General features: G+C 51.1%; 1 protein-coding gene across 3 annotated transcripts in view; it reads right to left on the reverse strand.

Moving 5' to 3' along the window:
• CROCC (ciliary rootlet coiled-coil, rootletin) overlaps positions 1–19,500 on the reverse strand; it is a 92,558-nt gene that overhangs the window by 16,291 nt on the left and 56,767 nt on the right. For all 3 annotated transcript variants that reach the window (XM_088463252.1, XM_088463253.1, XM_088463251.1), the window contains 14 exons: positions 19,123–19,353; positions 17,780–17,973; positions 17,218–17,345; positions 11,437–11,606; positions 9,643–9,822; positions 8,867–9,001; positions 7,417–7,560; positions 7,087–7,325; positions 3,465–3,624; positions 3,062–3,229; positions 2,601–2,985; positions 2,322–2,524; positions 1,853–1,973; positions 688–851 (listed from right to left, as the gene is read on the reverse strand). In XM_088463252.1, the coding sequence (XP_088319378.1) occupies positions 688–851; positions 1,853–1,973; positions 2,322–2,524; positions 2,601–2,985; positions 3,062–3,229; positions 3,465–3,624; positions 7,087–7,325; positions 7,417–7,560; positions 8,867–9,001; positions 9,643–9,822; positions 11,437–11,606; positions 17,218–17,345; positions 17,780–17,973; positions 19,123–19,353 (2,622 nt within the window). The remainder of the gene's footprint in view (positions 1–687; positions 852–1,852; positions 1,974–2,321; positions 2,525–2,600; positions 2,986–3,061; positions 3,230–3,464; positions 3,625–7,086; positions 7,326–7,416; positions 7,561–8,866; positions 9,002–9,642; positions 9,823–11,436; positions 11,607–17,217; positions 17,346–17,779; positions 17,974–19,122; positions 19,354–19,500) is intronic.

The raw sequence follows: 19,500 nt of genomic DNA on the forward strand, positions 1-19,500 counted from the left end.
CCCATGGGAACGCCTTTCCGTCTGGGTCCGGCCCCACTGACATCACTAGTGATGTCAGTGGGAGTGCTCTCCGCTCTGATGGAGCCAAAATCACTCCAGGGCTTGCCGCAACGAGACCCTACCACAAGGGTCTCGTCGCAAGCCCGATGGTCTTGACCATCGCGACCATCATCATGGATGCTTGCATAAGCTGTGTGTGGTAACCCACAACTATGCGAGCGTCCAAGAGGACGCTCCAATTTTAGGTAGGCCGGCCCTGATTCAGAGTGAGCGCTCTTGTCAGAGCGTCCGGCTCTGAATCAGCCCCGAGATTGCTTTGTGTCTGCTATGGTGTTAGCGGGTGACAGCGTCCCCCATTCCCTATGACTGATGGTATGAGCACCCTACAACACGAGGTTCCTGGCCAGAAAATGGCTTTATTATAAGTACATAAGTAATACGTGTCTGACGTGTGCTGCGCAGATCTACAGAACAGGCGCCATTAGTGTATTAGCCACTATATCAGCTGAATGTATCAGTGATTATCCAATAGGAGAACGTGAGCGGTATTATCCGTATTTATAAGACGCACACATGCGTACTCCATCATGAGCCGCACTACATCACAGTAAGAAAGAGCGTCAGATTTCCACTGGTAAGAAGGTTTCCGCCATGTGGCCGCTGTACATCGCAGCACTGTACGATTACCTGGGCCGCTCTGTGCTCATTCTCCGCTGCCTGAAGGCTGCGCTCCAGGCTGGACGCTTTCTCTAACGCCATCTTGCGCTCCCTCTCATAGCGACGCATGGTTTCCTCCTGCAGAATGAGCGCAGTCTGCACGTTGCCGAGTTTCCCATCCGCGCTGCGCCTCCCTGAACGTGAAAAGAAATGTGTGAGGAGGGCGACACCCTAAGCAGTACTCACTGAGTATAACGGCGGTCCCCCGTCACCCCTACTACTCAGCCACGTGCCTACCCCCTTCTCTATTACTCGGACCCATGAACCCCTAACGCCCCTAATACTCAGATCCATGCCCCCCCTTCATCCCTACTACTAGGACCCGTGACTCTCCTTTGCCCCTACTATTCAGACGCGTGCCCACCCCTTCTCCTCCATTAGTCGGACCCATGAACCCCTTTTGCCCCTACTACTCGGAGCCATACCCCTCTTAACCCCTACATCGCAGACCCATGACCCCCCTTCTCATCCCTACTACTTGGAGCCAAACACCGCACCCCTACATCCCTTCACCCCTACTATTCAAAGCCATACCACCCCCATCATCCCTACTACTTGGAGCCATACCCCATCCCTACAACTCAGAGCCATGCACACCCCCTTCACCCCTACTACTCAGACCTGTGCCCCAGCTTCATCTCTATTACTCGGAGCCATACCCCCTTCACCCCCACTACTCTGAGCCATGCCCCCCCCATCCCTACTATTTGGAGCCGTACCCCCCACCCCTACAACTCAGAGCAGTTCCCAGCCCCTTAGCCCCAACTACTCGGACTTGTGCCCCATCTTCACGCCTATGACTCAGAGTCATGCCCCCTTTCACGCCTATTACTTGGAGCCATACACCCTTCACCCCCTCCTACTCAGACCCATGACCCCTCATCACCCCACTACTCAAAGCCGTGCCCCCCTTCACTCCTACTACTCGGATCTGTTCCCCCCCTTCACCCCTACTACTCGGAACTGGGCATCCCTTCACCCCCACCATTCAAAGCCATACTCCCTTCACCCATATACTTGGAGCCATGCCCCCCTATACTAGGAGTAGTCTCACAACCTTCAGCCCCAAACGTCAATCTGTGCCCCACTTCCTCCCTTTTTGTGAAGCTGCTCCCCCTCACCCTCTCACTCTCACCCTCCTCAACCTCTGAGAGAACTTTCTGCAGCTGCTGAACCCGCGCGGCTGCTCCGTCTCGTTCGGCCTCCATCTCCACCAGCTGCCGAGATGCGGTTCCTAACTGTGTGCTCAGATCGTCCTTGGGATAGAAGGAAGGAAGAGTCAGCATCCTGGTGTAGCCAATGGAAACGTGAAGACAATTCATATTCCTGTATTACTTAGATTCAAGCCATTTAATAACATGTGTCTATATGATTTACTCCAAGTCTATACAACCACTGAGGGCTCGGACCTGGGCGATGCCTCCGCCCATACATACGGCAGTGCCCTGAACACTCGCACAGCTCCAGCATTAGGGAAGTAGACATGGAATAGTGTGTAAGCCCCTTACCATAGCATTGCTACACCCCCTGTAATGGTCCAAGTACAAGCTGTAATACATTAACTGGCCCTCAAGGGTCCCCAAATGCAGATATGTCCCTCGTACCCTCTCTCGCTGAGTGTCTCGCAGTTCCTGCAGGAAGTCACGTAAGGCAGCGCGAATCACCTCGGGGTCGATATCAGCGGACACCTGTTCCCCACGAGCGGGGGAAGCAGCACGCTCTGGAGTCTTACTGCGCTCAGGGCTGCCCGTACGCGGGATGGGGCTTCCACGCCCATCAGTGGTTGTGGTGTAAGTGTTGTCAAAGCCTGAGTGGGGGAAAAGGAAACGGTCACACACCAGTACTAAGAAATCATCATATGTCGCAGTGTGTTCTATACTCACCCTTCAGCGGGGAGAAAGACCTCCTGGGAGAGCCACTGCGCCCTCTTATGGCGGGACTCGGCGTGCGCCCAGCGCGACCAATCCCGAGCGTCCTTCGTAGCGCAGAGTGCAAGCTGCTGAGTTTAAATTCCATCTCCCTCTTCAGCCCCTCGAGGCGTGCCAGCTCCGCTTCCAGGCCATGCACGCGGCCCTCGCTGGCGCTCAGTCTGAGGCCTAGTTGGGCCGCTTCCTCTTGTGAGGCCAGAAGTTTCAGCTCGTGGTTGCGGGCATTGTCCAGCAGCTTTTTCTCATTACCGCGGGTTTCCTCCAGGTTACCCTGCAGCTCCTTCTCCCGCAGGCTGAAGTCGCCCTCTAGCTCAGACAGTTTCCTCTGCAGTGTGCTGAGCTGTGGGAGGAAGTGACATCAGTGAGCCACACCGTGCCTCGGTCAGAGAGAGGCATCTGTGATCACAGGAGCTCACCTCTTTCCTGGCAGCCTCCCGGCCACTCTCGGACTCCATGAGCTTCTGTTTCAAGGTGAAGCTGTCTCGGCGGGTCTCTTCCTCTCGCTGTTCACACATAGACAGGCGAGTCTGCAACTCTGCCATATCCCGGCCGCGCTTTGCACCCTCGTCATCCAGAACTTTCAGCTGTGACGTGTCAGAGAAATAAGGAAGGATGCAGATTGTGCAACGTAACTAGTGTCCCTACAACAGCTGTGGAACTACAAGTCCCAGGATCACTTGATGCATAACTCTCAGTAAAGCACAACATACGTCATCCAGGTACTAACCACTAACGCATGAACCCCCCATAAAGAGCCATCCCACCATCCTGGTGCCGCAGTATATATATATATACATATATCCGACACCTCCTGCTCACCTGTCGGCGCAGATCCTGCAGTTCCCTCCGTGCTTCCAGCCGCGACCTTTCCACCTCCCGCAGACTGCTGCGGAGGTCAACCGCCTCCTTCTCCGTGACTGCCCGAGCCTCCTCCATTACAGACAGCCTCTGCTCTCTCTCCTCATTACTGCGCTTCAAGCTACAAGCGTGGAGGTAAAGGTCACCGATACGGCCCAGGCACAAGCAATAGATTATATAATTACAATGAAATAACATTTGAAAAATAAAATGGACCAACAGAAGTGGAGATTGTCAAAAATTTTATATAAGGAGATATCAACTATACCAGTTGTTTTTATTATTACTTAAAATTATATATACTTAAAATATACATGAAAATCCCTTTACATGTTTTTCCCCAAGTATTGCAATTTCCTTAGGGAATGAATCACAGAGAGGAAAGGGAACAGATCACAGAGAGAGAGAAGGAAAGGGAAGGGATCACATAGAGGAAAGGGAACAGATCACAGAGAGAGAGAAGGAAAGGGAAGGGATCACATAGAGGAAAGGGAACAGATCGCAGAGAGAGAGAAGGAAAGGGAAGGGATCACATAGAGGAAAGGGAACAGATCACAGAGAGAGAGACGGAAAGGGATCACAGAGAGAAAAGGGAAGGGATCAGAGAGTGGAAAGGGAAGGGATCAGAGAGTGGAAAGGGAAGGGATCACAGAGTGGAATGGGAAGGGATCACAGAGTGGAAAGGGAAGGGATCACAGAGTGGAAAGGGAAGGGATCACAGAGTGGAAAGGGAAGGGATCACAGAGTGGAAAGGGAAGGGATCACAGAGTGGAAAGGGAAGGGATCACAGAGTGGAAAGGGATCACAGAGAGGAAAGGGATCACAGAGAGGAAAGGGAAGGGATCACAGAGAGGAAAGGGAAGGGATCACAGAGAGGAAAGGGAAGGGATCACAGAGAGGTAAGGGAAGGAATCAGAGAGTGGAAAGGGAAGGTATCACAGAGAGGAAAGGGAAGGGATCACAGAGAGGAAAGGGAAGGGATCAGAGAGTGGAAAGGGAAGGGATCAGAGAGTGGAATGGGAAGGGATCACAGAGAGGAAAGGGAAGGGATCACAGAGAGGAAAGGGAAAGGATCACAGAGAGGAAAGGGAAGGGATCACAGAGAGGAAAGGGAAGGGATCAGAGAGTGGAAAGGGAAGGGATCAGAGAGTGGAAAGGGAAGGGATCACAGAGTGGAAAGGGAAGGGATCAGAGAGTGGAAAGGGAACAGAGAGTGGAAAGGGAAGGGATCAGAGAGTGGAAAGGGAAGGGATCAGAGAGTGGAAAGGGAAGGGATCAGAGAGAGGAAAGGGAAGGGGTCAGAGAGAGGAAAGGGAAGGGGTCAGAGAGAGGAAAGGGAAGGGATCAGAGAGAAGAAAGGGAAGGGATCAGAGAGAGGGAAGGGATCACAGAGTGGAAAGGGAAGGGATCAGAGAGAGGAAAGGGATCACAGAGAGGAAAGGGAAGGGATCACAGAGTGGAAAGGGAAGGGATCAGAGAGAGGAAAAGGATCAGAGAGTGGAAAGGGAAGGGATCAGAGAGAGGAAAAGGATCAGAGAGTGGAAAGGGAAGGGATCACAGAGAGGAAAGTGGAGGCATCACAGAGAGGAAAGGGAAGGGATCACAGAGAGGAAAGGGAAGGGATCACAGAGTGGAAAGGGAAGGGATCACAGAGTGGAAAGGGAAGGGATCACAGAGTGGAAAGGGAAGGGATCACAGAGAGGAAAGGGAAGGGATCACAGACAGGAAAGGGAAAGGATCAGGAAGAGGAAAGGGAAAGGATCACAGAGAGGAAAGGGAAGGGATCACAGAGAGGAAAGGGAAGGGATCACAGAGTGGAAAGGGAAGGGATCACAGAGTGGAAAGGGAAGGGATCACAGAGTGGAAAGGGATCAGAGAGTGGAAAGGGAAGGGATCAGAGAGTGGAAAGGGAAGGGATCAGAGAGTGGAAAGGGAAGGGATCAGAGAGTGGAAAGGGAAGGGATCAGAGAGTGGAAAGGGAAGGGATCAGAGAGTGGAAAGGGAAGGGATCAGAAAGTGGAAAGGGAAGGGATCAGAGAGAGGAAAGGGAAGGGATCACAGAGTGGAAAGGAAAGGGATCAGAGAGAGGAAAGGGAAGGGATCACAGAGTGGAAAGGGAAGGGATCAGAGAGAGGAAAGGGAAGGGATCAGAGAGTGGAAAGGGAAGGGATCAGAGAAAGGAAAAGGATCAGAGAGTGGAAAGGGAAGGGATCACAGAGAGGAAAGGGGAGGCATCACAGAGAGGAAAGGGAAGGGATCACAGAGTGGAAAGGGAAGGGATCAGAGAGAGGGAAGGGATCACAGAGTGGAAAGGGAAGGGATCAGAGAGAGGAAAGGGATCACAGAGTGGAAAGGGAAGGGATCAGAGAGAGGAAAGGGAAGGGATCAGAGAGAGGAAAGGGAAGGGATCAGAGAGAGGAAAGGGAAGGGATCAGAGAGAGGAAAGGGAAGGGATCAGAGAGAGGAAAGGGAAGGGATCAGAGAGAGGAAAGGGATCACAGAGAGGAAAGGGAAGGGATCACAGAGTGGAAAGGGAAGGGATCAGAGAGTGGAAAGGGAAGTGATCAGAGAGTGGAAAGGGAAGGGATCAGAGAGAGGAAAAGGATCACAGAGTGGAAAGGGAAGGGATCACAGAGTGGAAAGGGAAGGGATCACAGAGTGGAAAGGGAAGGGATCACAGAGTGGGAAGGGATCACAGAGAGGAGAGGGAAGGGATCAGAGAGAGGAAAGGGAAGGGATCACAGAGTGGAAAGGGAAGGGATCAGAGAGAGGGAAGGGATCACAGAGTGGAAAGGGAAGGGATCAGAGAGAGAAAAGGGATCACAGAGAGGAAAGGGAAGTGATCAGAGAGTGGAAAGGGAAGGGATCAGAGAGAGGAAAAGGATCAGAGAGTGGAAAGGGAAGGGATCACAGAGTGGAAAGGGAAAGGATCACAGAGTGGAAAGGGAAAGGATCACAGAGTGGAAAGGGAAAGGATCACAGAGAGGAAAGCGAAGGGATCACAGAGAGGAAAGCGAAGGGATCACAGAGAGGAAAGGGAAGGGATCACAGAGAGGAAAGGGAAGGGATCACAGAGAGGAAAGGGAAGGGATCACAGAGAGGAAAAGGATCAGAGAGTGGAAAGGGAAGGGATCACAGAGAGGAAAGGGAAGGGATCACAGAGAGGAAATGGAAGGGATCACAGAGTGGAAAGGGAAGGGATCAGAGAGAGGAAAAAGGGATCACAGAGTGGAAAGGGAAGGGATCACAGAGAGGAAAGGGAAGGGATCACAGAGTGGAAAGGGAAGGGATCACAGAGAGGAATGGGAAAGGATCACAGAGAGGAAAGGGAAAGGATCACAGAGAGGAAAGGTAAAGGATCACAGAGAGGAAAGGGAAAGGATCACAGAGAGGAAAGCGAAGGGATCACAGAGAGGAAGAAAATCAACCAATAGGAGAGAGAGTACAATAGGTAAGTGACCAGCCTATTTTATAGTGAGCAAATCACAGCATTAGTGCAAATTCTACTAAATATGACAATTATTCCTTCTTTTCTCACTCAAATATAAAGGAAATAATGAACAGCGTTAAAAAGATGGAGTACCTAATGCGCTCGCTCTCAGCCCGGCGCACCGCTCCTCGCAGCTCCTCATTAGATTTCTGAAATGCTTCCTTCGCTTTGGATTCATCACCAAGAGATCGTCGTAGGTCCAGGATTTCCTTCCTGTGAACCTCCACTGACTCGTTACTATCTCGGACACGCCTGTGCGCCTCTATCAGCTCGCGCCGCAGCGCGTCCCTGGCGTCTTCCACCACACACAGCTGAGTCTTTAGTTCCTCCACCTAGGAGTGAACACAAAGGGCACTGTACATTTACCCATACACAATAAAGAATCAGATCTCCAGCTCACAAAGTAACTTATTTCCCTCTCACCTCCCGCAGAGCCGTCTCTCGCTGCTTCCCCAGATCTCGGATCTGCTCATGGAGACTCTTCAACTCTCTCTCATGAGACTCCAGTGATTCTTCAAACTGCGCCCGGAGACTCTTCATCTCTGAGTTGAGAGTGATGATTGTGCTCTGCGAAGATAGTGAAACACTGCGACATAATTCAAGTGCCTGAAAAGCCGAGACAGCCTCTTCCATTCCCAGTACATGCCACCACCCCCCGCATCAAATGGTATGTTCCGCAATAGTAGTAATATATTAGGCAGATAGCTCTGCAATCCATTGTCAATAATGCGCAGTGAAGATGGCAGCGTATCACGATTTAGCCTGATAGCAGGTGCCATAGAGATGGGTCACTCCGAAATCAACAGAAAATTTGGATTCTTACATACAATAATTTCAACTGTTTTGGGCAGATGGCTGATTACGCTTGTGGAGAAAACCCTACAAGGCAATGGACCACGTATGCCAACATGGGGCAGTCCTGGGTGGCGGTGGCACCGTTATGGTGTTGGGCGTTTTCAGCTGGCATGCATTAGAACTCCCGGCACATCTACAGACATCCGTTTGCCAGATTTGAACCTTATAGAACACGTGTGAGTGGCAGTTCAACGTGCCATCAATGGCAGGGTTCCACTACCCATCCAGCAGGCAAGGTGTACACTATCTACACAGTACTGCAGAGAGCATCAGGAGCCCATTCCCCGCAGGCTTGCTGCTGTTATGTACAGCGGAACCTACTCGTCACTAGCCAGGTGTCCCTGTATTTCTGGCACATGCGTATGAGCGTATGAACGTCCAACATCTTAGGCTAGGCATTCTAGTAAGTACATTAGGAATTTGCAGGTTCCGGATTACCTCACGATCCCACATTGCAGATCTTCCTTTGCTCCCATACAGGTGAGCACAAAAATCTGCATTTTTGCTGTGGGTACCGTATATGGCAAATAGCACCCCCCGCCTCGCTCCAACTGAATCAACCCCACACAGTAATTCCTTAATAAAGACATTGATGTTGCAGGAATCTACTTAGCTCCTATCTCCGTGCAGTTTAGCCTCCCAATACAGAAAGTGACTTTATCTGCCTCAAATTCACCTTATTCCCCCTTCTGCCTGTCCCCTGTGTGATAAAGGCTGGCAGGGGCAGGTCTATGGTCACCAGGGTGGATATTACATCATTGGAAGCTGCTCTGATGTCACTGGGGGTACGGGTCAGGTCATGCGGTGAAAACGGAGGACAGGGAGCAGGCAAATCCCAACCGCCAGATATGGGGTATACAGCCAGTACAGGGAAATATAATGTCTAACCCATGCATCCCGTGTACTGTGCATGATAAGGCATCCCCATAGCCAGCTGTTCTGATGTGTTCCTCCCAGGACCTCTCTGCTTCCCGTCACATGCATTCCCCCCATCTAGTACACAGACTCAGGTGCTCACCCGGTCCTGCTCCTGTCTGGTCTGGCTCTCCCGCTTGTGGCACTCCATCTCCAGGCTGTGAGCGGCCATCGTGTGCTGAAGGTTGTTTAGTTTCTCACTCAGAGACGCTTTCTCCGATTCTTTCAGTGACAGGGCCTGAAATATGTCCGTAAAAACAATATAAAATAAATGACTCAAAGCCCAATTCACGCACAGAACAAATATATTCATTTAGATCAACTAAGTTTAACCTGCTGTTATCAAATCCTGACATTGTCTTAGGGTAACTGACAGGAAGTCTGGTGAGCTTGGGACAGAAAGTTTCCCCCGTGCAGTGTAACTAACAGGATGTCAGATGAGCCTAGGACAGAAACTTTCCCCTGTGTAGTGTATCTGACAGGATATTGGTTGAGCCTAGGACAGAAAGTTTCCCTTATGTAGTGTATCTGAATGGAAGTCTAATGAGTCTGGGATAGAAAGTTTACCCCGTGCAGTGTTACTGACAGGAAGTCTGGTGAATCTGGGATAGAAAGTTTCCCCCGAGTAGTGTTACTGACAGGAAGTCTGGTGAATCTGGGATAGAAAGTTTCCCCCGAGTAGTGTTACTGACAGGAAGTCTGGTGAATCTGGGATAGAAAGTTTCCCCTGAGTAGTGTTACTGACAGGAAGTCTAATAAGTTCAGGACAGAAAGTTTCCCCCATGGATCATAATGCTCCTGTGTGAGGCTGATGGTTATGTAACAGGCTGATGGCGGTATCTATGTTGATCTCAGCGTAATGTTGCTGGCTGCCCTCACCTGCTGTTTCTCGCTCGCCGCCTGTAAGAGATTGTCATCTCGCTCCTGCTGCAGAGATGTTATTTCCTCGCTCATCTCCTCGCGCTCCATCTCGTACCGTGCCAGCAGCTCCTCGCGCTCCTGGGTCATTTGATGGACCAGATCTTCTTTCTCCGACTCCATCTCCAGATGCAAAGCGCCCTGCAACATATCACACTTCAGCGCACATCAACCAGCCTTCTATGTCCTGCCAACCAGCCTTCTATGTCCTGCCAAGCAGCCTTCTGTGTCCTGCCAAGCAGCCTTCTGTGTCCTGCCAAGCAGCCTTCTGTGTCCTGCCAACCAGCCTTATGTGTCCTGCCAACCAGCCTTATGTGTCCTGCCAACCAGCCTTATGTGTCCTGCCAAGCAGACTTATGTGTCCTGCCAAGCAGACTTATGTGTCCTGCCAAGCAGACTTATGTGTCCTGCCAAGCAGACTTATGTGTCCTGCCAAGCAGCCTTATGTGTCCTGCCAAGCAGCCTTATGTGTCCTGCCAAGCAGCCTTCTGTGTCCTGCCAAGCAGCCTTATGTGTCCTGCCAAGCAGCCTTCTGTGTCCTGCCAAGCAGCCTTATGTGTCCTGCCAAGCAGCCTTATGTGTCCTGCCAACCAGCCCTATATGTCCTGCCAACCAGCCCTATATGTCCTGCCAAGCAGCCTTATATGTCCTGCCAAGCAGCCTTATATGTCCTGCCAACCAGCCTTATATGTCCTGCCAACCAGCCTTATGTGTCCTGCCAAGCTGGTGTGATCTGCTGCTCTCCAGCTGTCGCAGAACAAACGATCCCTCAGGGCCAGCAGTGACTGAGCGCTCGCGGTATGCGTATGGTGACAGGACAAGTATTATGGGATATACGCAAGATGGCGGGAAAAGAAAGTTATGGATCGCAGGAAGGGAGTGTTAGGGAGCATCGGTGATACGTGGGGGGCAGGAAGGGAGTGTTACAGAGCACCGGTGATACGTGGGGGGGCGGGAAGGGAGTGTTAGGGAGCACCGGTGATACGTGGGGTTGCAGGAAGGAGTGTTATGGAGCACCGGTGATACCTGGGACGGCAGGAAGGGAGTGTTAGGGAGCACCGGTGATACCTGGGACGGCAGGATTAGAGTGTTACGAAGCACCGGTGATACGTGGGGCGGCAGGAAGGGAGTGTTAGGAAGCACCGGTGATACGCGGGGCGGCAGGAAGGGAGTGTTAGGGAGCACCGGTGATACCTGGGATGGCAGGATTAGAGTGTTACGAAGCACCGGTGATACGTGGGGCGGCAGGAAGGGAGTGTTAGGGAGCACCGGTAATACGTGGGGTGGCAGGAAAGGAGTGTTAGGGAGCATCGGTGATACGTGGGGGGCAGGAAGGGAGTGTTACGGAGCACCGGAGATACGTGGGGTTGCAGGAATGGAGTGTTATGGAGCACCGGTGATACGCGGGGCAGCAGGAAGTGAGTGTTACGGAGCACCGGTGATACATGGGGCGGCAGGAAAGGAGTGTTATGGAGCATCGGTGATACGTGGGGCGGCAGGAAGGGAGTGTTATGGAGCACCGGTGATACGTGGGGTTGCAGGAAAGGAGTGTTATGGAGCACCGGTGATACGTGGGGTGGCAGGAAAGGAGTGTTATGGAGCATCGGTGATACGTGGGGCGGCAGGAAGGGAGTATTATGGAGCATCGGTGATACGCGGGGCGGCAGGAAGGGAGTGTTACGGAGCACCGGTGATACATGGGGTTGCAGGAAAGGAGTGTTATGGAGCGCCTGTGACACATGGGGAGTTACATACCTTCTCCCTGAGTAGACGTTCCATGTCCTCCTCGTGTGCTTTCTGCTCATTCCTTAGGGTGATCTGAGCTTCCTTCTCCGTGTGGATCAGATGATGGTTTAGAGCCTCTTTGTCCCGCTCTAGTTTAGCGACTTCAGCCTCCATCTGTCTGCGCACAGAGCTGATCTCCGCTGCAGGAACAGGAGACAAACATTGGGTGACGATAAATCAGAGTGCGACACAATCATCATCATTATTATTATTATAGGGAACTGTGCAGCGATCTGCTCAGACAGGAACAGCATGCATATATACATAATGTAACCTGTGCCCATATATACATAATGTAACCTGTGCCCATATATACATAATGTAACCTGCGCCCATATATATATACGCCATGTAACCTGTGCCCATATATACATAATGTAACCTGTGCCCATATATACATAATGTAACCTGTGCCCATATATACATAATGTAACCTGTGCCCATATATACATAATGTAACCTGCGCCCATATATATATATACACGTCATGTAACCTGTGCCCATATATATACGTCATATAACCTGCGCCCATATATACATCATGTAACCTGTGCCCATATATATACGTCATATAACCTGCGCCCATATATACGTCATGTAACCTGTGCCCACATATACACGTCATAAAAAACTGCGCCCATATATATTTCTTATAACCTGCGCCCACATGTACGTCATGTAATCTGCGCCCATATATACATAATGTAACCTGTGCCCATATATACATGTCATATAACCTGCGCCCACATATACGTCATGTAACCTCCGCCCACATATACGTCATGTAACCTGCGCCCATATATACATAATGTAACCTGTGCCCATATATACACGTCACATAACCTGCGCCCATATATACATAATGTAACCTGTGCCCATATATATACGTCATATAACCTGTGCCCATATATACGTCATGTAACCTGTGCCCACATATACACGTCATATAAACTGCGCCCATATACATTTCATATAACCTGCGCCCACATGTACGTCATGTAACCTACGCCCACATGTACGTCTTGTAACCTGCGCCCACATGTACGTCATGTAACCTGCGCCCACATGTACGTCATGTAACCTGCGCCCACATGTACGTCATGTAACCTGCGCCCACATGTACGTCATGTAACCTGCGCCCACATGTACGTCATGTAACCTGCGCCCACATGTACGTCATGTAACCTGCGCCCATATATACACGTCACATAACCAGCGCCCATATATACGTCATGTAACCTGTGCCCACATATAGGTAATATAACCTGCGCCCACATATACATAATGTAACCTGTGCCCATATATACATAATGTAACCTGTGCCCATATATACATAATGTAACCTGTGCCCACATATAAGTCATGTAACCTGTGCCCACATATACGTCATGTATCCTGTGCCCACATATACGTCATGTATCCTGTGCCCACATATACGTCATGTATCCTGTGCCCACATATACGTCATGTATCCTGTGCCCACATATACGTCATGTAACCTGCGCCCACATGTACGTCATGTAACCTGCGCCCATATATACACGTCACATAACCTGCGCCCATATATACATCATGTAACCTGTGCCCACATATAGGTAATATAACCTGCGCCCACATATACATAATGTAACCTGTGCCCATATATACATAATGTAACCTGTGCCCATATATACATAATGTAACCTGTGCCCATATATACGTCATGTAACCTGTGCCCACATATAAGTCATGTATCCTGTGCCCATATATACGTCATGTAACCTGCGCCCATATATACATAATGTAACCTGTGCCCATATATATATACGTCATGTAACCTGTGCCCATATATACACGTCATGTAACCTGTGCCCATATATACACGTCATGTAACCTGTGCCCATATATACACGTCATGTAACCTGTGCCCATATATACACGTCATGTAACCTGTGCCCATATATATACGTCATGTAACCTGTGCCCATATATAAGTCATGTAACCTGTGCCCATATATATATACGTCATGTAACCTGCGCCCATATATACATAATGTAACCTGTGCCCATATATATATACGTCATGTAACCTGTGCCCATATATATACGTCATGTAACCTGTGCCCATATATATACGTCATGTAACCTGTGCACTTATATATACGTCATGTAACCTGTGCCCATATATATACGTCATGTAACCTGTGCCCATATATATATACGTCATGTAACCTGTGCCCATATATATATATATACACGTCATGTAACCTGTGCCCATAAATATACGTCATGTAACCTGTGCCCATATATATACGTCATGTAACCTGTGCCCATATATATACGTCATGTAACCTGTGCCCATATATATATATACGTCATGTAACCTGTGCCCATATATATACGTCATGTAACCTGTGCCCATATATATACGTCATGTAACCTGTGCCCACATATACGTCATGTAACCTGTGCCCACATATACGTCATGTAACCTGTGCCCACATATACGTAATGACTATATATGAAACAATGAAAATATTCCAAGAGTCCACTGTAATATAGGTACTCTATAGGGACAGTATAGTCCCTATAGAGTACCTATATTACAGTGCTGGTTCTACTAGAGAACATTAACAAGTCCTGGCTTGTCCCAATTAACAGCACCAAGTACCTACCATGCAGTGCAGTCCCTATTACAGAGGAGCACCAAGTACATACCTTGCAGTGCAGTCCCTATTACAGAGGAGAGCCAGGTACCTACCATGCAGGGCAGTCCCTATTACAGAGGAGAGCCAGGTACCTACCATGCAGTGCAGTCCCTATTACAGAGGAGAGCCAGGTACCTACCATGCAGGGCAGTCCCTATTACAGAGGAGAGCTAGGTACCTACCCATGCAGTGCAGTCCCTATTACAGAGGAGAGCTAGGTACATACCTTGCAGTGCAGTCCCTATTACAGAGGAAAGCTAGGTACCTACCCTGCAGTGCAGTCCCTATTACAGAGGAGAGCCAGGTACCTACCATGCAGTGCAGTCCCTATTACAGAGGAGAGCCAGGTACCTACCATGCAGTGCAGTCCCTATTATAGAGGAGAGCCAGGTACCTACCATGCAGTGCAGTCCCTATTACAGAGGAGAGCCAGGTACCTACCCTGCAGTGCAGTCCCTATTACAGTGGAGAGCCAGGTACCTACCCTGCAGTGCAGTCCCTATTACAGAGGAGAGCCGGGTACCTACCATGCAGTGCAGTCCCTATTACAGAGGAGAGCCAGGTACCTACCATGCAGTGCAGTCCCTATTACAGTGGAGAGCCAGGTACCTACCATGCAGTGCAGTCCCTATTACAGAGGAGAGCCAGGTACCTACCATGCAGTGCAGTCCCTATTATAGAGGAGAGCCAGGTACCTACCATGCAGTGCAGTCCCTATTACAGTGGAGAGCCAGGTACCTACCATGCAGTGCAGTCCCTATTACAGAGGAGAGCCGGGTACCTACCATGCAGTGCAGTCCCTATTACAGAGGAGAGCCAGGTACCTACCCTGCAGTGCAGTCCCCATTACAGAAGAGCACCAGGTACCTACCCTGCATTACAGTCCCTATTACAGAAGAGCACCAGGTACCTACCATGCAGTGCAGTCCCTATTACAGAGGAGAGCCAGGTACCTACCATGCAGTGCAGTCCCTATTACAGAGGAGAGCCAGGTACCTACCATGCAGTGCAGTCCCTATTACAGAGGAGAGCCAGGTACCTACCATGCAGTGCAGTCCCTATTACAGAAGAGCACCAGGTACCTACCATGCATTACAGTCCCTATTACAGAGGAGCGCCAGGTTCCTACCTTGCAGTGCAGTCCCTATTACAGAGGAGAGCCAGGTACCTACCCTGCAGTGCAGTCCCTATTACAGAGGAGCACCAGGTACCTACCATGCAGTGCAGTCCCTATTACAGAAGAGCACCAGGTACCTACCCTGCAGTGCAGTCCCTATTACAGGAGAGAGCTAGGTACCTACCATGCAGTGCAGTCCCTATTACAGAGGAGAGCCAGGTACCTACCATGCAGTACAGTACCTATTACAGAAGAGCACCAGGTACCTACCATGCAGTGCAGTCCCTATTACAGAAGAGAGCTAGGTACCTACCATGCAGTGCAGTCCCTATTACAGAGGAGAGCCAGGTACCTACCATGCAGTACAGTCCCTATTACAGAAGAGCACCAGGTACCTACCCTGCATTACAGTCCCTATTACAGAGGAGAGCTAGGTACCTACCATGCAGTGCAGTCCCTATTACAGAAGAGCACCAGGTACCTACCCTGCATTACAGTCCCTATTACAGAGGAGAGCCAGGTACCTACCATGCAGGGCAGTCCCTATTACAGAGGAGCACCAGGTACATACCATGCAGTGCAGTCCCTATTACAGAAGAGCACCAGGTACCTACCATGCAGTGCAGTCCCTATTACAGAGGAGAGCTAGGTACCTACCATGCAGTGCAGTCCCTATTACAGAGGAGCACTAGGTACCTACCATGCAGTGCAGTCCCTATTACAGAGGAGAGCTAGGTACCTACCATGAAGTGCAGTCCCTATTACAGAGGAGAGCCAGGTACCTACCATGCAGTGCAGTCCCTATTACAGAGGAGAGCCAGGTACCTACCATGCAGTGCAGTACCTATTACAGAGGAGCACCAGGTACATACCTTGCAGTGCAGTCCCTATTACAGAGGAGAGCCAGGTACCTACCATGCAGGGCAGTCCCTATTACAGAGGAGCACCAGGTACCTACCATGCAGTGCAGTCCCTATTACAGAGGAGAGCTAGGTACCTACCATGCAGTGCAGTCCCTATTACAGAGGAGCACCAGGTACCTACCATGCAGTGCAGTCCCTATTACAGAGGAGAGCTAGGTACCTACCATGCAGTGCAGTACCTATTACAGAGGAGAGCCAGGTACCTACCATGCAGTGCAGTCCCTATTACAGAGGAGAGCCAGGTACCTACCATGCAGTGCAGTCCCTATTACAGAGGAGAGCCAGGTACCTACCATGCAGTGCAGTCCCTATTACAGAAGAGCACCAGGTACCTACCATGCAGTACAGTCCCTATTACAGAAGAGCACCAGGTACCTACCATGCAGTGCAGTCCCTATTACAGATGAGAGCCAGGTACCTACCATGCAGTGCAGTCCCTATTACAGAGGAGAGCCAGGTACCTACCATGCAGTGCAGACCCTATTACAGAAGAGCACCAGGTACCTACCCTGCATTACAGTCCCTATTACAGAGGAGAGCTAGGTACCTACCATGCAGTGCAGTCCCTATTACAGAGGAGAGCCAGGTACCTACCCTGCATTACAGTCCCTATTACAGAGGAGAGCCAGGTACCTACCATGCAGTGCAGTCCCTATTACAGAGGAGAGCCAGGTACCTACCCTGCATTACAGTCCCTATTACAGAGGAGAGCTAGGTACCTACCATGCATTACAGTCCCTATTACAGAGGAGCGCTAGGTACCTACCATGCAGTACAGTCCCTATTACAGAGGAGAGCTAGGTACCTACCCTGCATTACAGTCCCTATTACAGAGGAGAGCTAGGTACCTACCATGCAGTGCAGTCCCTATTACAGAGGAGAGCTAGGTACCTACCATGCAGTGCAGTCCCTATTACAGAGGAGAGCTAGGTACCTACCATGTAGTGCAGTCCCTATTACAGAGGAGAGCCAGGTACCTACCATGCAGTGCAGTCCCTATTACAGAGGAGCGCCAGGTTCCTACCTTGCAGGGTCTCCTTTGCCAGCCGCAGACCCTGGTGCTCTGCCTCCAGCTGCTCCTTGCGGGATGTGATGTGTGTGAGATGCTGCTGAACATCAAACAGAGCCGTCTCCAGCGCTTCTTTCTCTGACCTATGGAGAGGGAGAGTGACTGGCATCCATATCCCTCAGCACACAGCCCGTCTCTCCCACAGAGCTCCCTTAGTGCCTCTACCATTCCCTGGGTGGCTGCTGCTGCTGTTATACAGGAACAGTAACCTGTGTTTAGTCTCCCTGCTGCCTAGTTACATGCTGTGTGCAACCAGCCCATTGTCAGCAGAGCACGTGTCATCATGTTAGATTCCTGATACTGCCCCCTACTGGCCAAGCATGCCTATTCCACAAGACAACTAGAATCATCACTTTCCTGGTTCTCTATTTAGTGATATGAGATTTCCCTGTATATAATACGGCAGGGATATAAGAGGCTCTCATTTCTAACCGAGAACTTCCGGTTCCCCCAGAAAGGCCAATATAATATTATGTTATTAAAATCATTCAACCCTAATAACCTCCGATCTCCTTACCTGAGTGCGGCTATTTCTTCTGACTGCGCCCGGTTCTCTCGCTCGCAGGCGGTGAGCTGCACCACCACGCTACCCTTATCTTTCATCAGAGCCTCCTTCTCTCTGGAGGCTCGTAGTAGGCTCTCGCTCTGCTGCTCCACCTCCTTACGGCTCTGCACCAGGTCTTCACTCAGGGAATTCCTCTGTCGTGTCACCTGCCGGACAGGGTAACAAGAATGAGCCCCAGACTTTACACGCCATCCTCTAACTGCCCCGTTCCTCACAGGCTTGTTCCTGGTGGGTTCTCCTCTCCCAGGTATAGAGGGTAAATAACTCGTCCCTGCTCCCCCTGTAATCCTTTACTCAGGTCTCCTCTCACCTGTTCTCCTCTCCCCATCATATCCAGTCTCCTGCCCAATCCCTGCTCCTAAGCCTCCTGTCCTCCTCACCCTGTATCCTGTCTCCCCACGAGTCCCTGCTGCCGAGCATCCTCTCACCTGTCCTCCTTAACCTGTCTCCGGTCTCCCCATAATCCCCTGCTCCCGAGCCTCCTCACCCTGAATCCGATTTCCCACAATCCCCTGCTCCTGAGCCTCCTCTCACCTGTCCTCCTCACCCTGTATCCTGTCTCCCCACAATCCCCTGCTCCCGAGCCTCCTCACCCTGAATCCAACTCCCCACAATCCCCTGCTCCTGAGCCTCCTCTCACCTGTCCTCCTCACCCTGTATCCTGTCTCCCCACAATCCCCTGCTCCCGAGCCTCCTCACCCTGAATCCGACTCCCCACAATCCCCTGCTCCTGAGCATCCTCTAACCTGTCCTCCTTACCCTGTCTCCGGTCTCCCCATAATCCCCTGCTACCGAGCCTCCTCTCGCCTGTCCTCCTCATCCTGTATCGGGTCTCCCCACAATCTCCTGCTCCTGAGCCTCCTCTCACCTGCCCTCCCCGCCCTGAATCCGGTCTCCCCACAATCCCCTGCTCCTGAGCCTCCTCTCACCTGTACTCCTCACCCTGTATCCGGTCTCCCCACAATCCCCTGCTCCTGGGCCTCCTCTCACCTGTCCTCCTCACCCTGTATCCGGTCTCCCCACAATCCCCTGCTCCTGAGCCTCCCCTTAGCTGTCCTCCTCACCCTGAATCCGGTCTCCACACAATCCCCTGCTCCTGAGCCTCCCCTCACCTGTCCTCCTCACCCTGTATCCGGTCTCCCCACAATCCCCTGCTCCTGAACCTCCCCTCAGCTGTCCTCCTCACCCTGAATCCGGTCTCCCCACAATCCCCTGCTCCTGAGCCTCCTCTCACCTGTCCTCCTCACCCTGAATCCGGTCTCCACACAATCCCCTGCTCATGAGCCTCCTCTCACCTGTCCCAGCTGTTCCTGAAAATGTGCTTTCTCCTTGCGCAGAGATTGAAGCTCCTGCAGCAGCTTTTCCCGGCTCTGCTCCATGGCCTGCAGGGAGTTATCCAGCCCAAAGCGCTCTGTGTCCAGCTCTAGTTTTTCCTGTTCCAGACGTACCAGCTCATCCCGAATTGAGGTCTTCTCCTGCTCCACCTCATGCTTCTGTCCCTGCAAGGAGGCCCTTTCCTCCTCCAACTGCAAGATTAAAGGGAATATTACATATAATTGTAGCCTGTATATACTTACACCTTCATGGGGTCCTGCAAAATCACTGCCATGCTCTCTCCTTCTCCCTGCTTCCACGGGGCTCCCTCTCTCCTCCTCCCTGCTGCCCACGGGGCT

The sequence above is a fragment of the Taudactylus pleione genome, unplaced genomic scaffold (genome assembly GCF_031769625.1).
Source record: "Taudactylus pleione unplaced genomic scaffold, aTauple2 ptg001334l, whole genome shotgun sequence".
Taxonomy (NCBI): domain Eukaryota; kingdom Metazoa; phylum Chordata; class Amphibia; order Anura; family Myobatrachidae; genus Taudactylus; species Taudactylus pleione.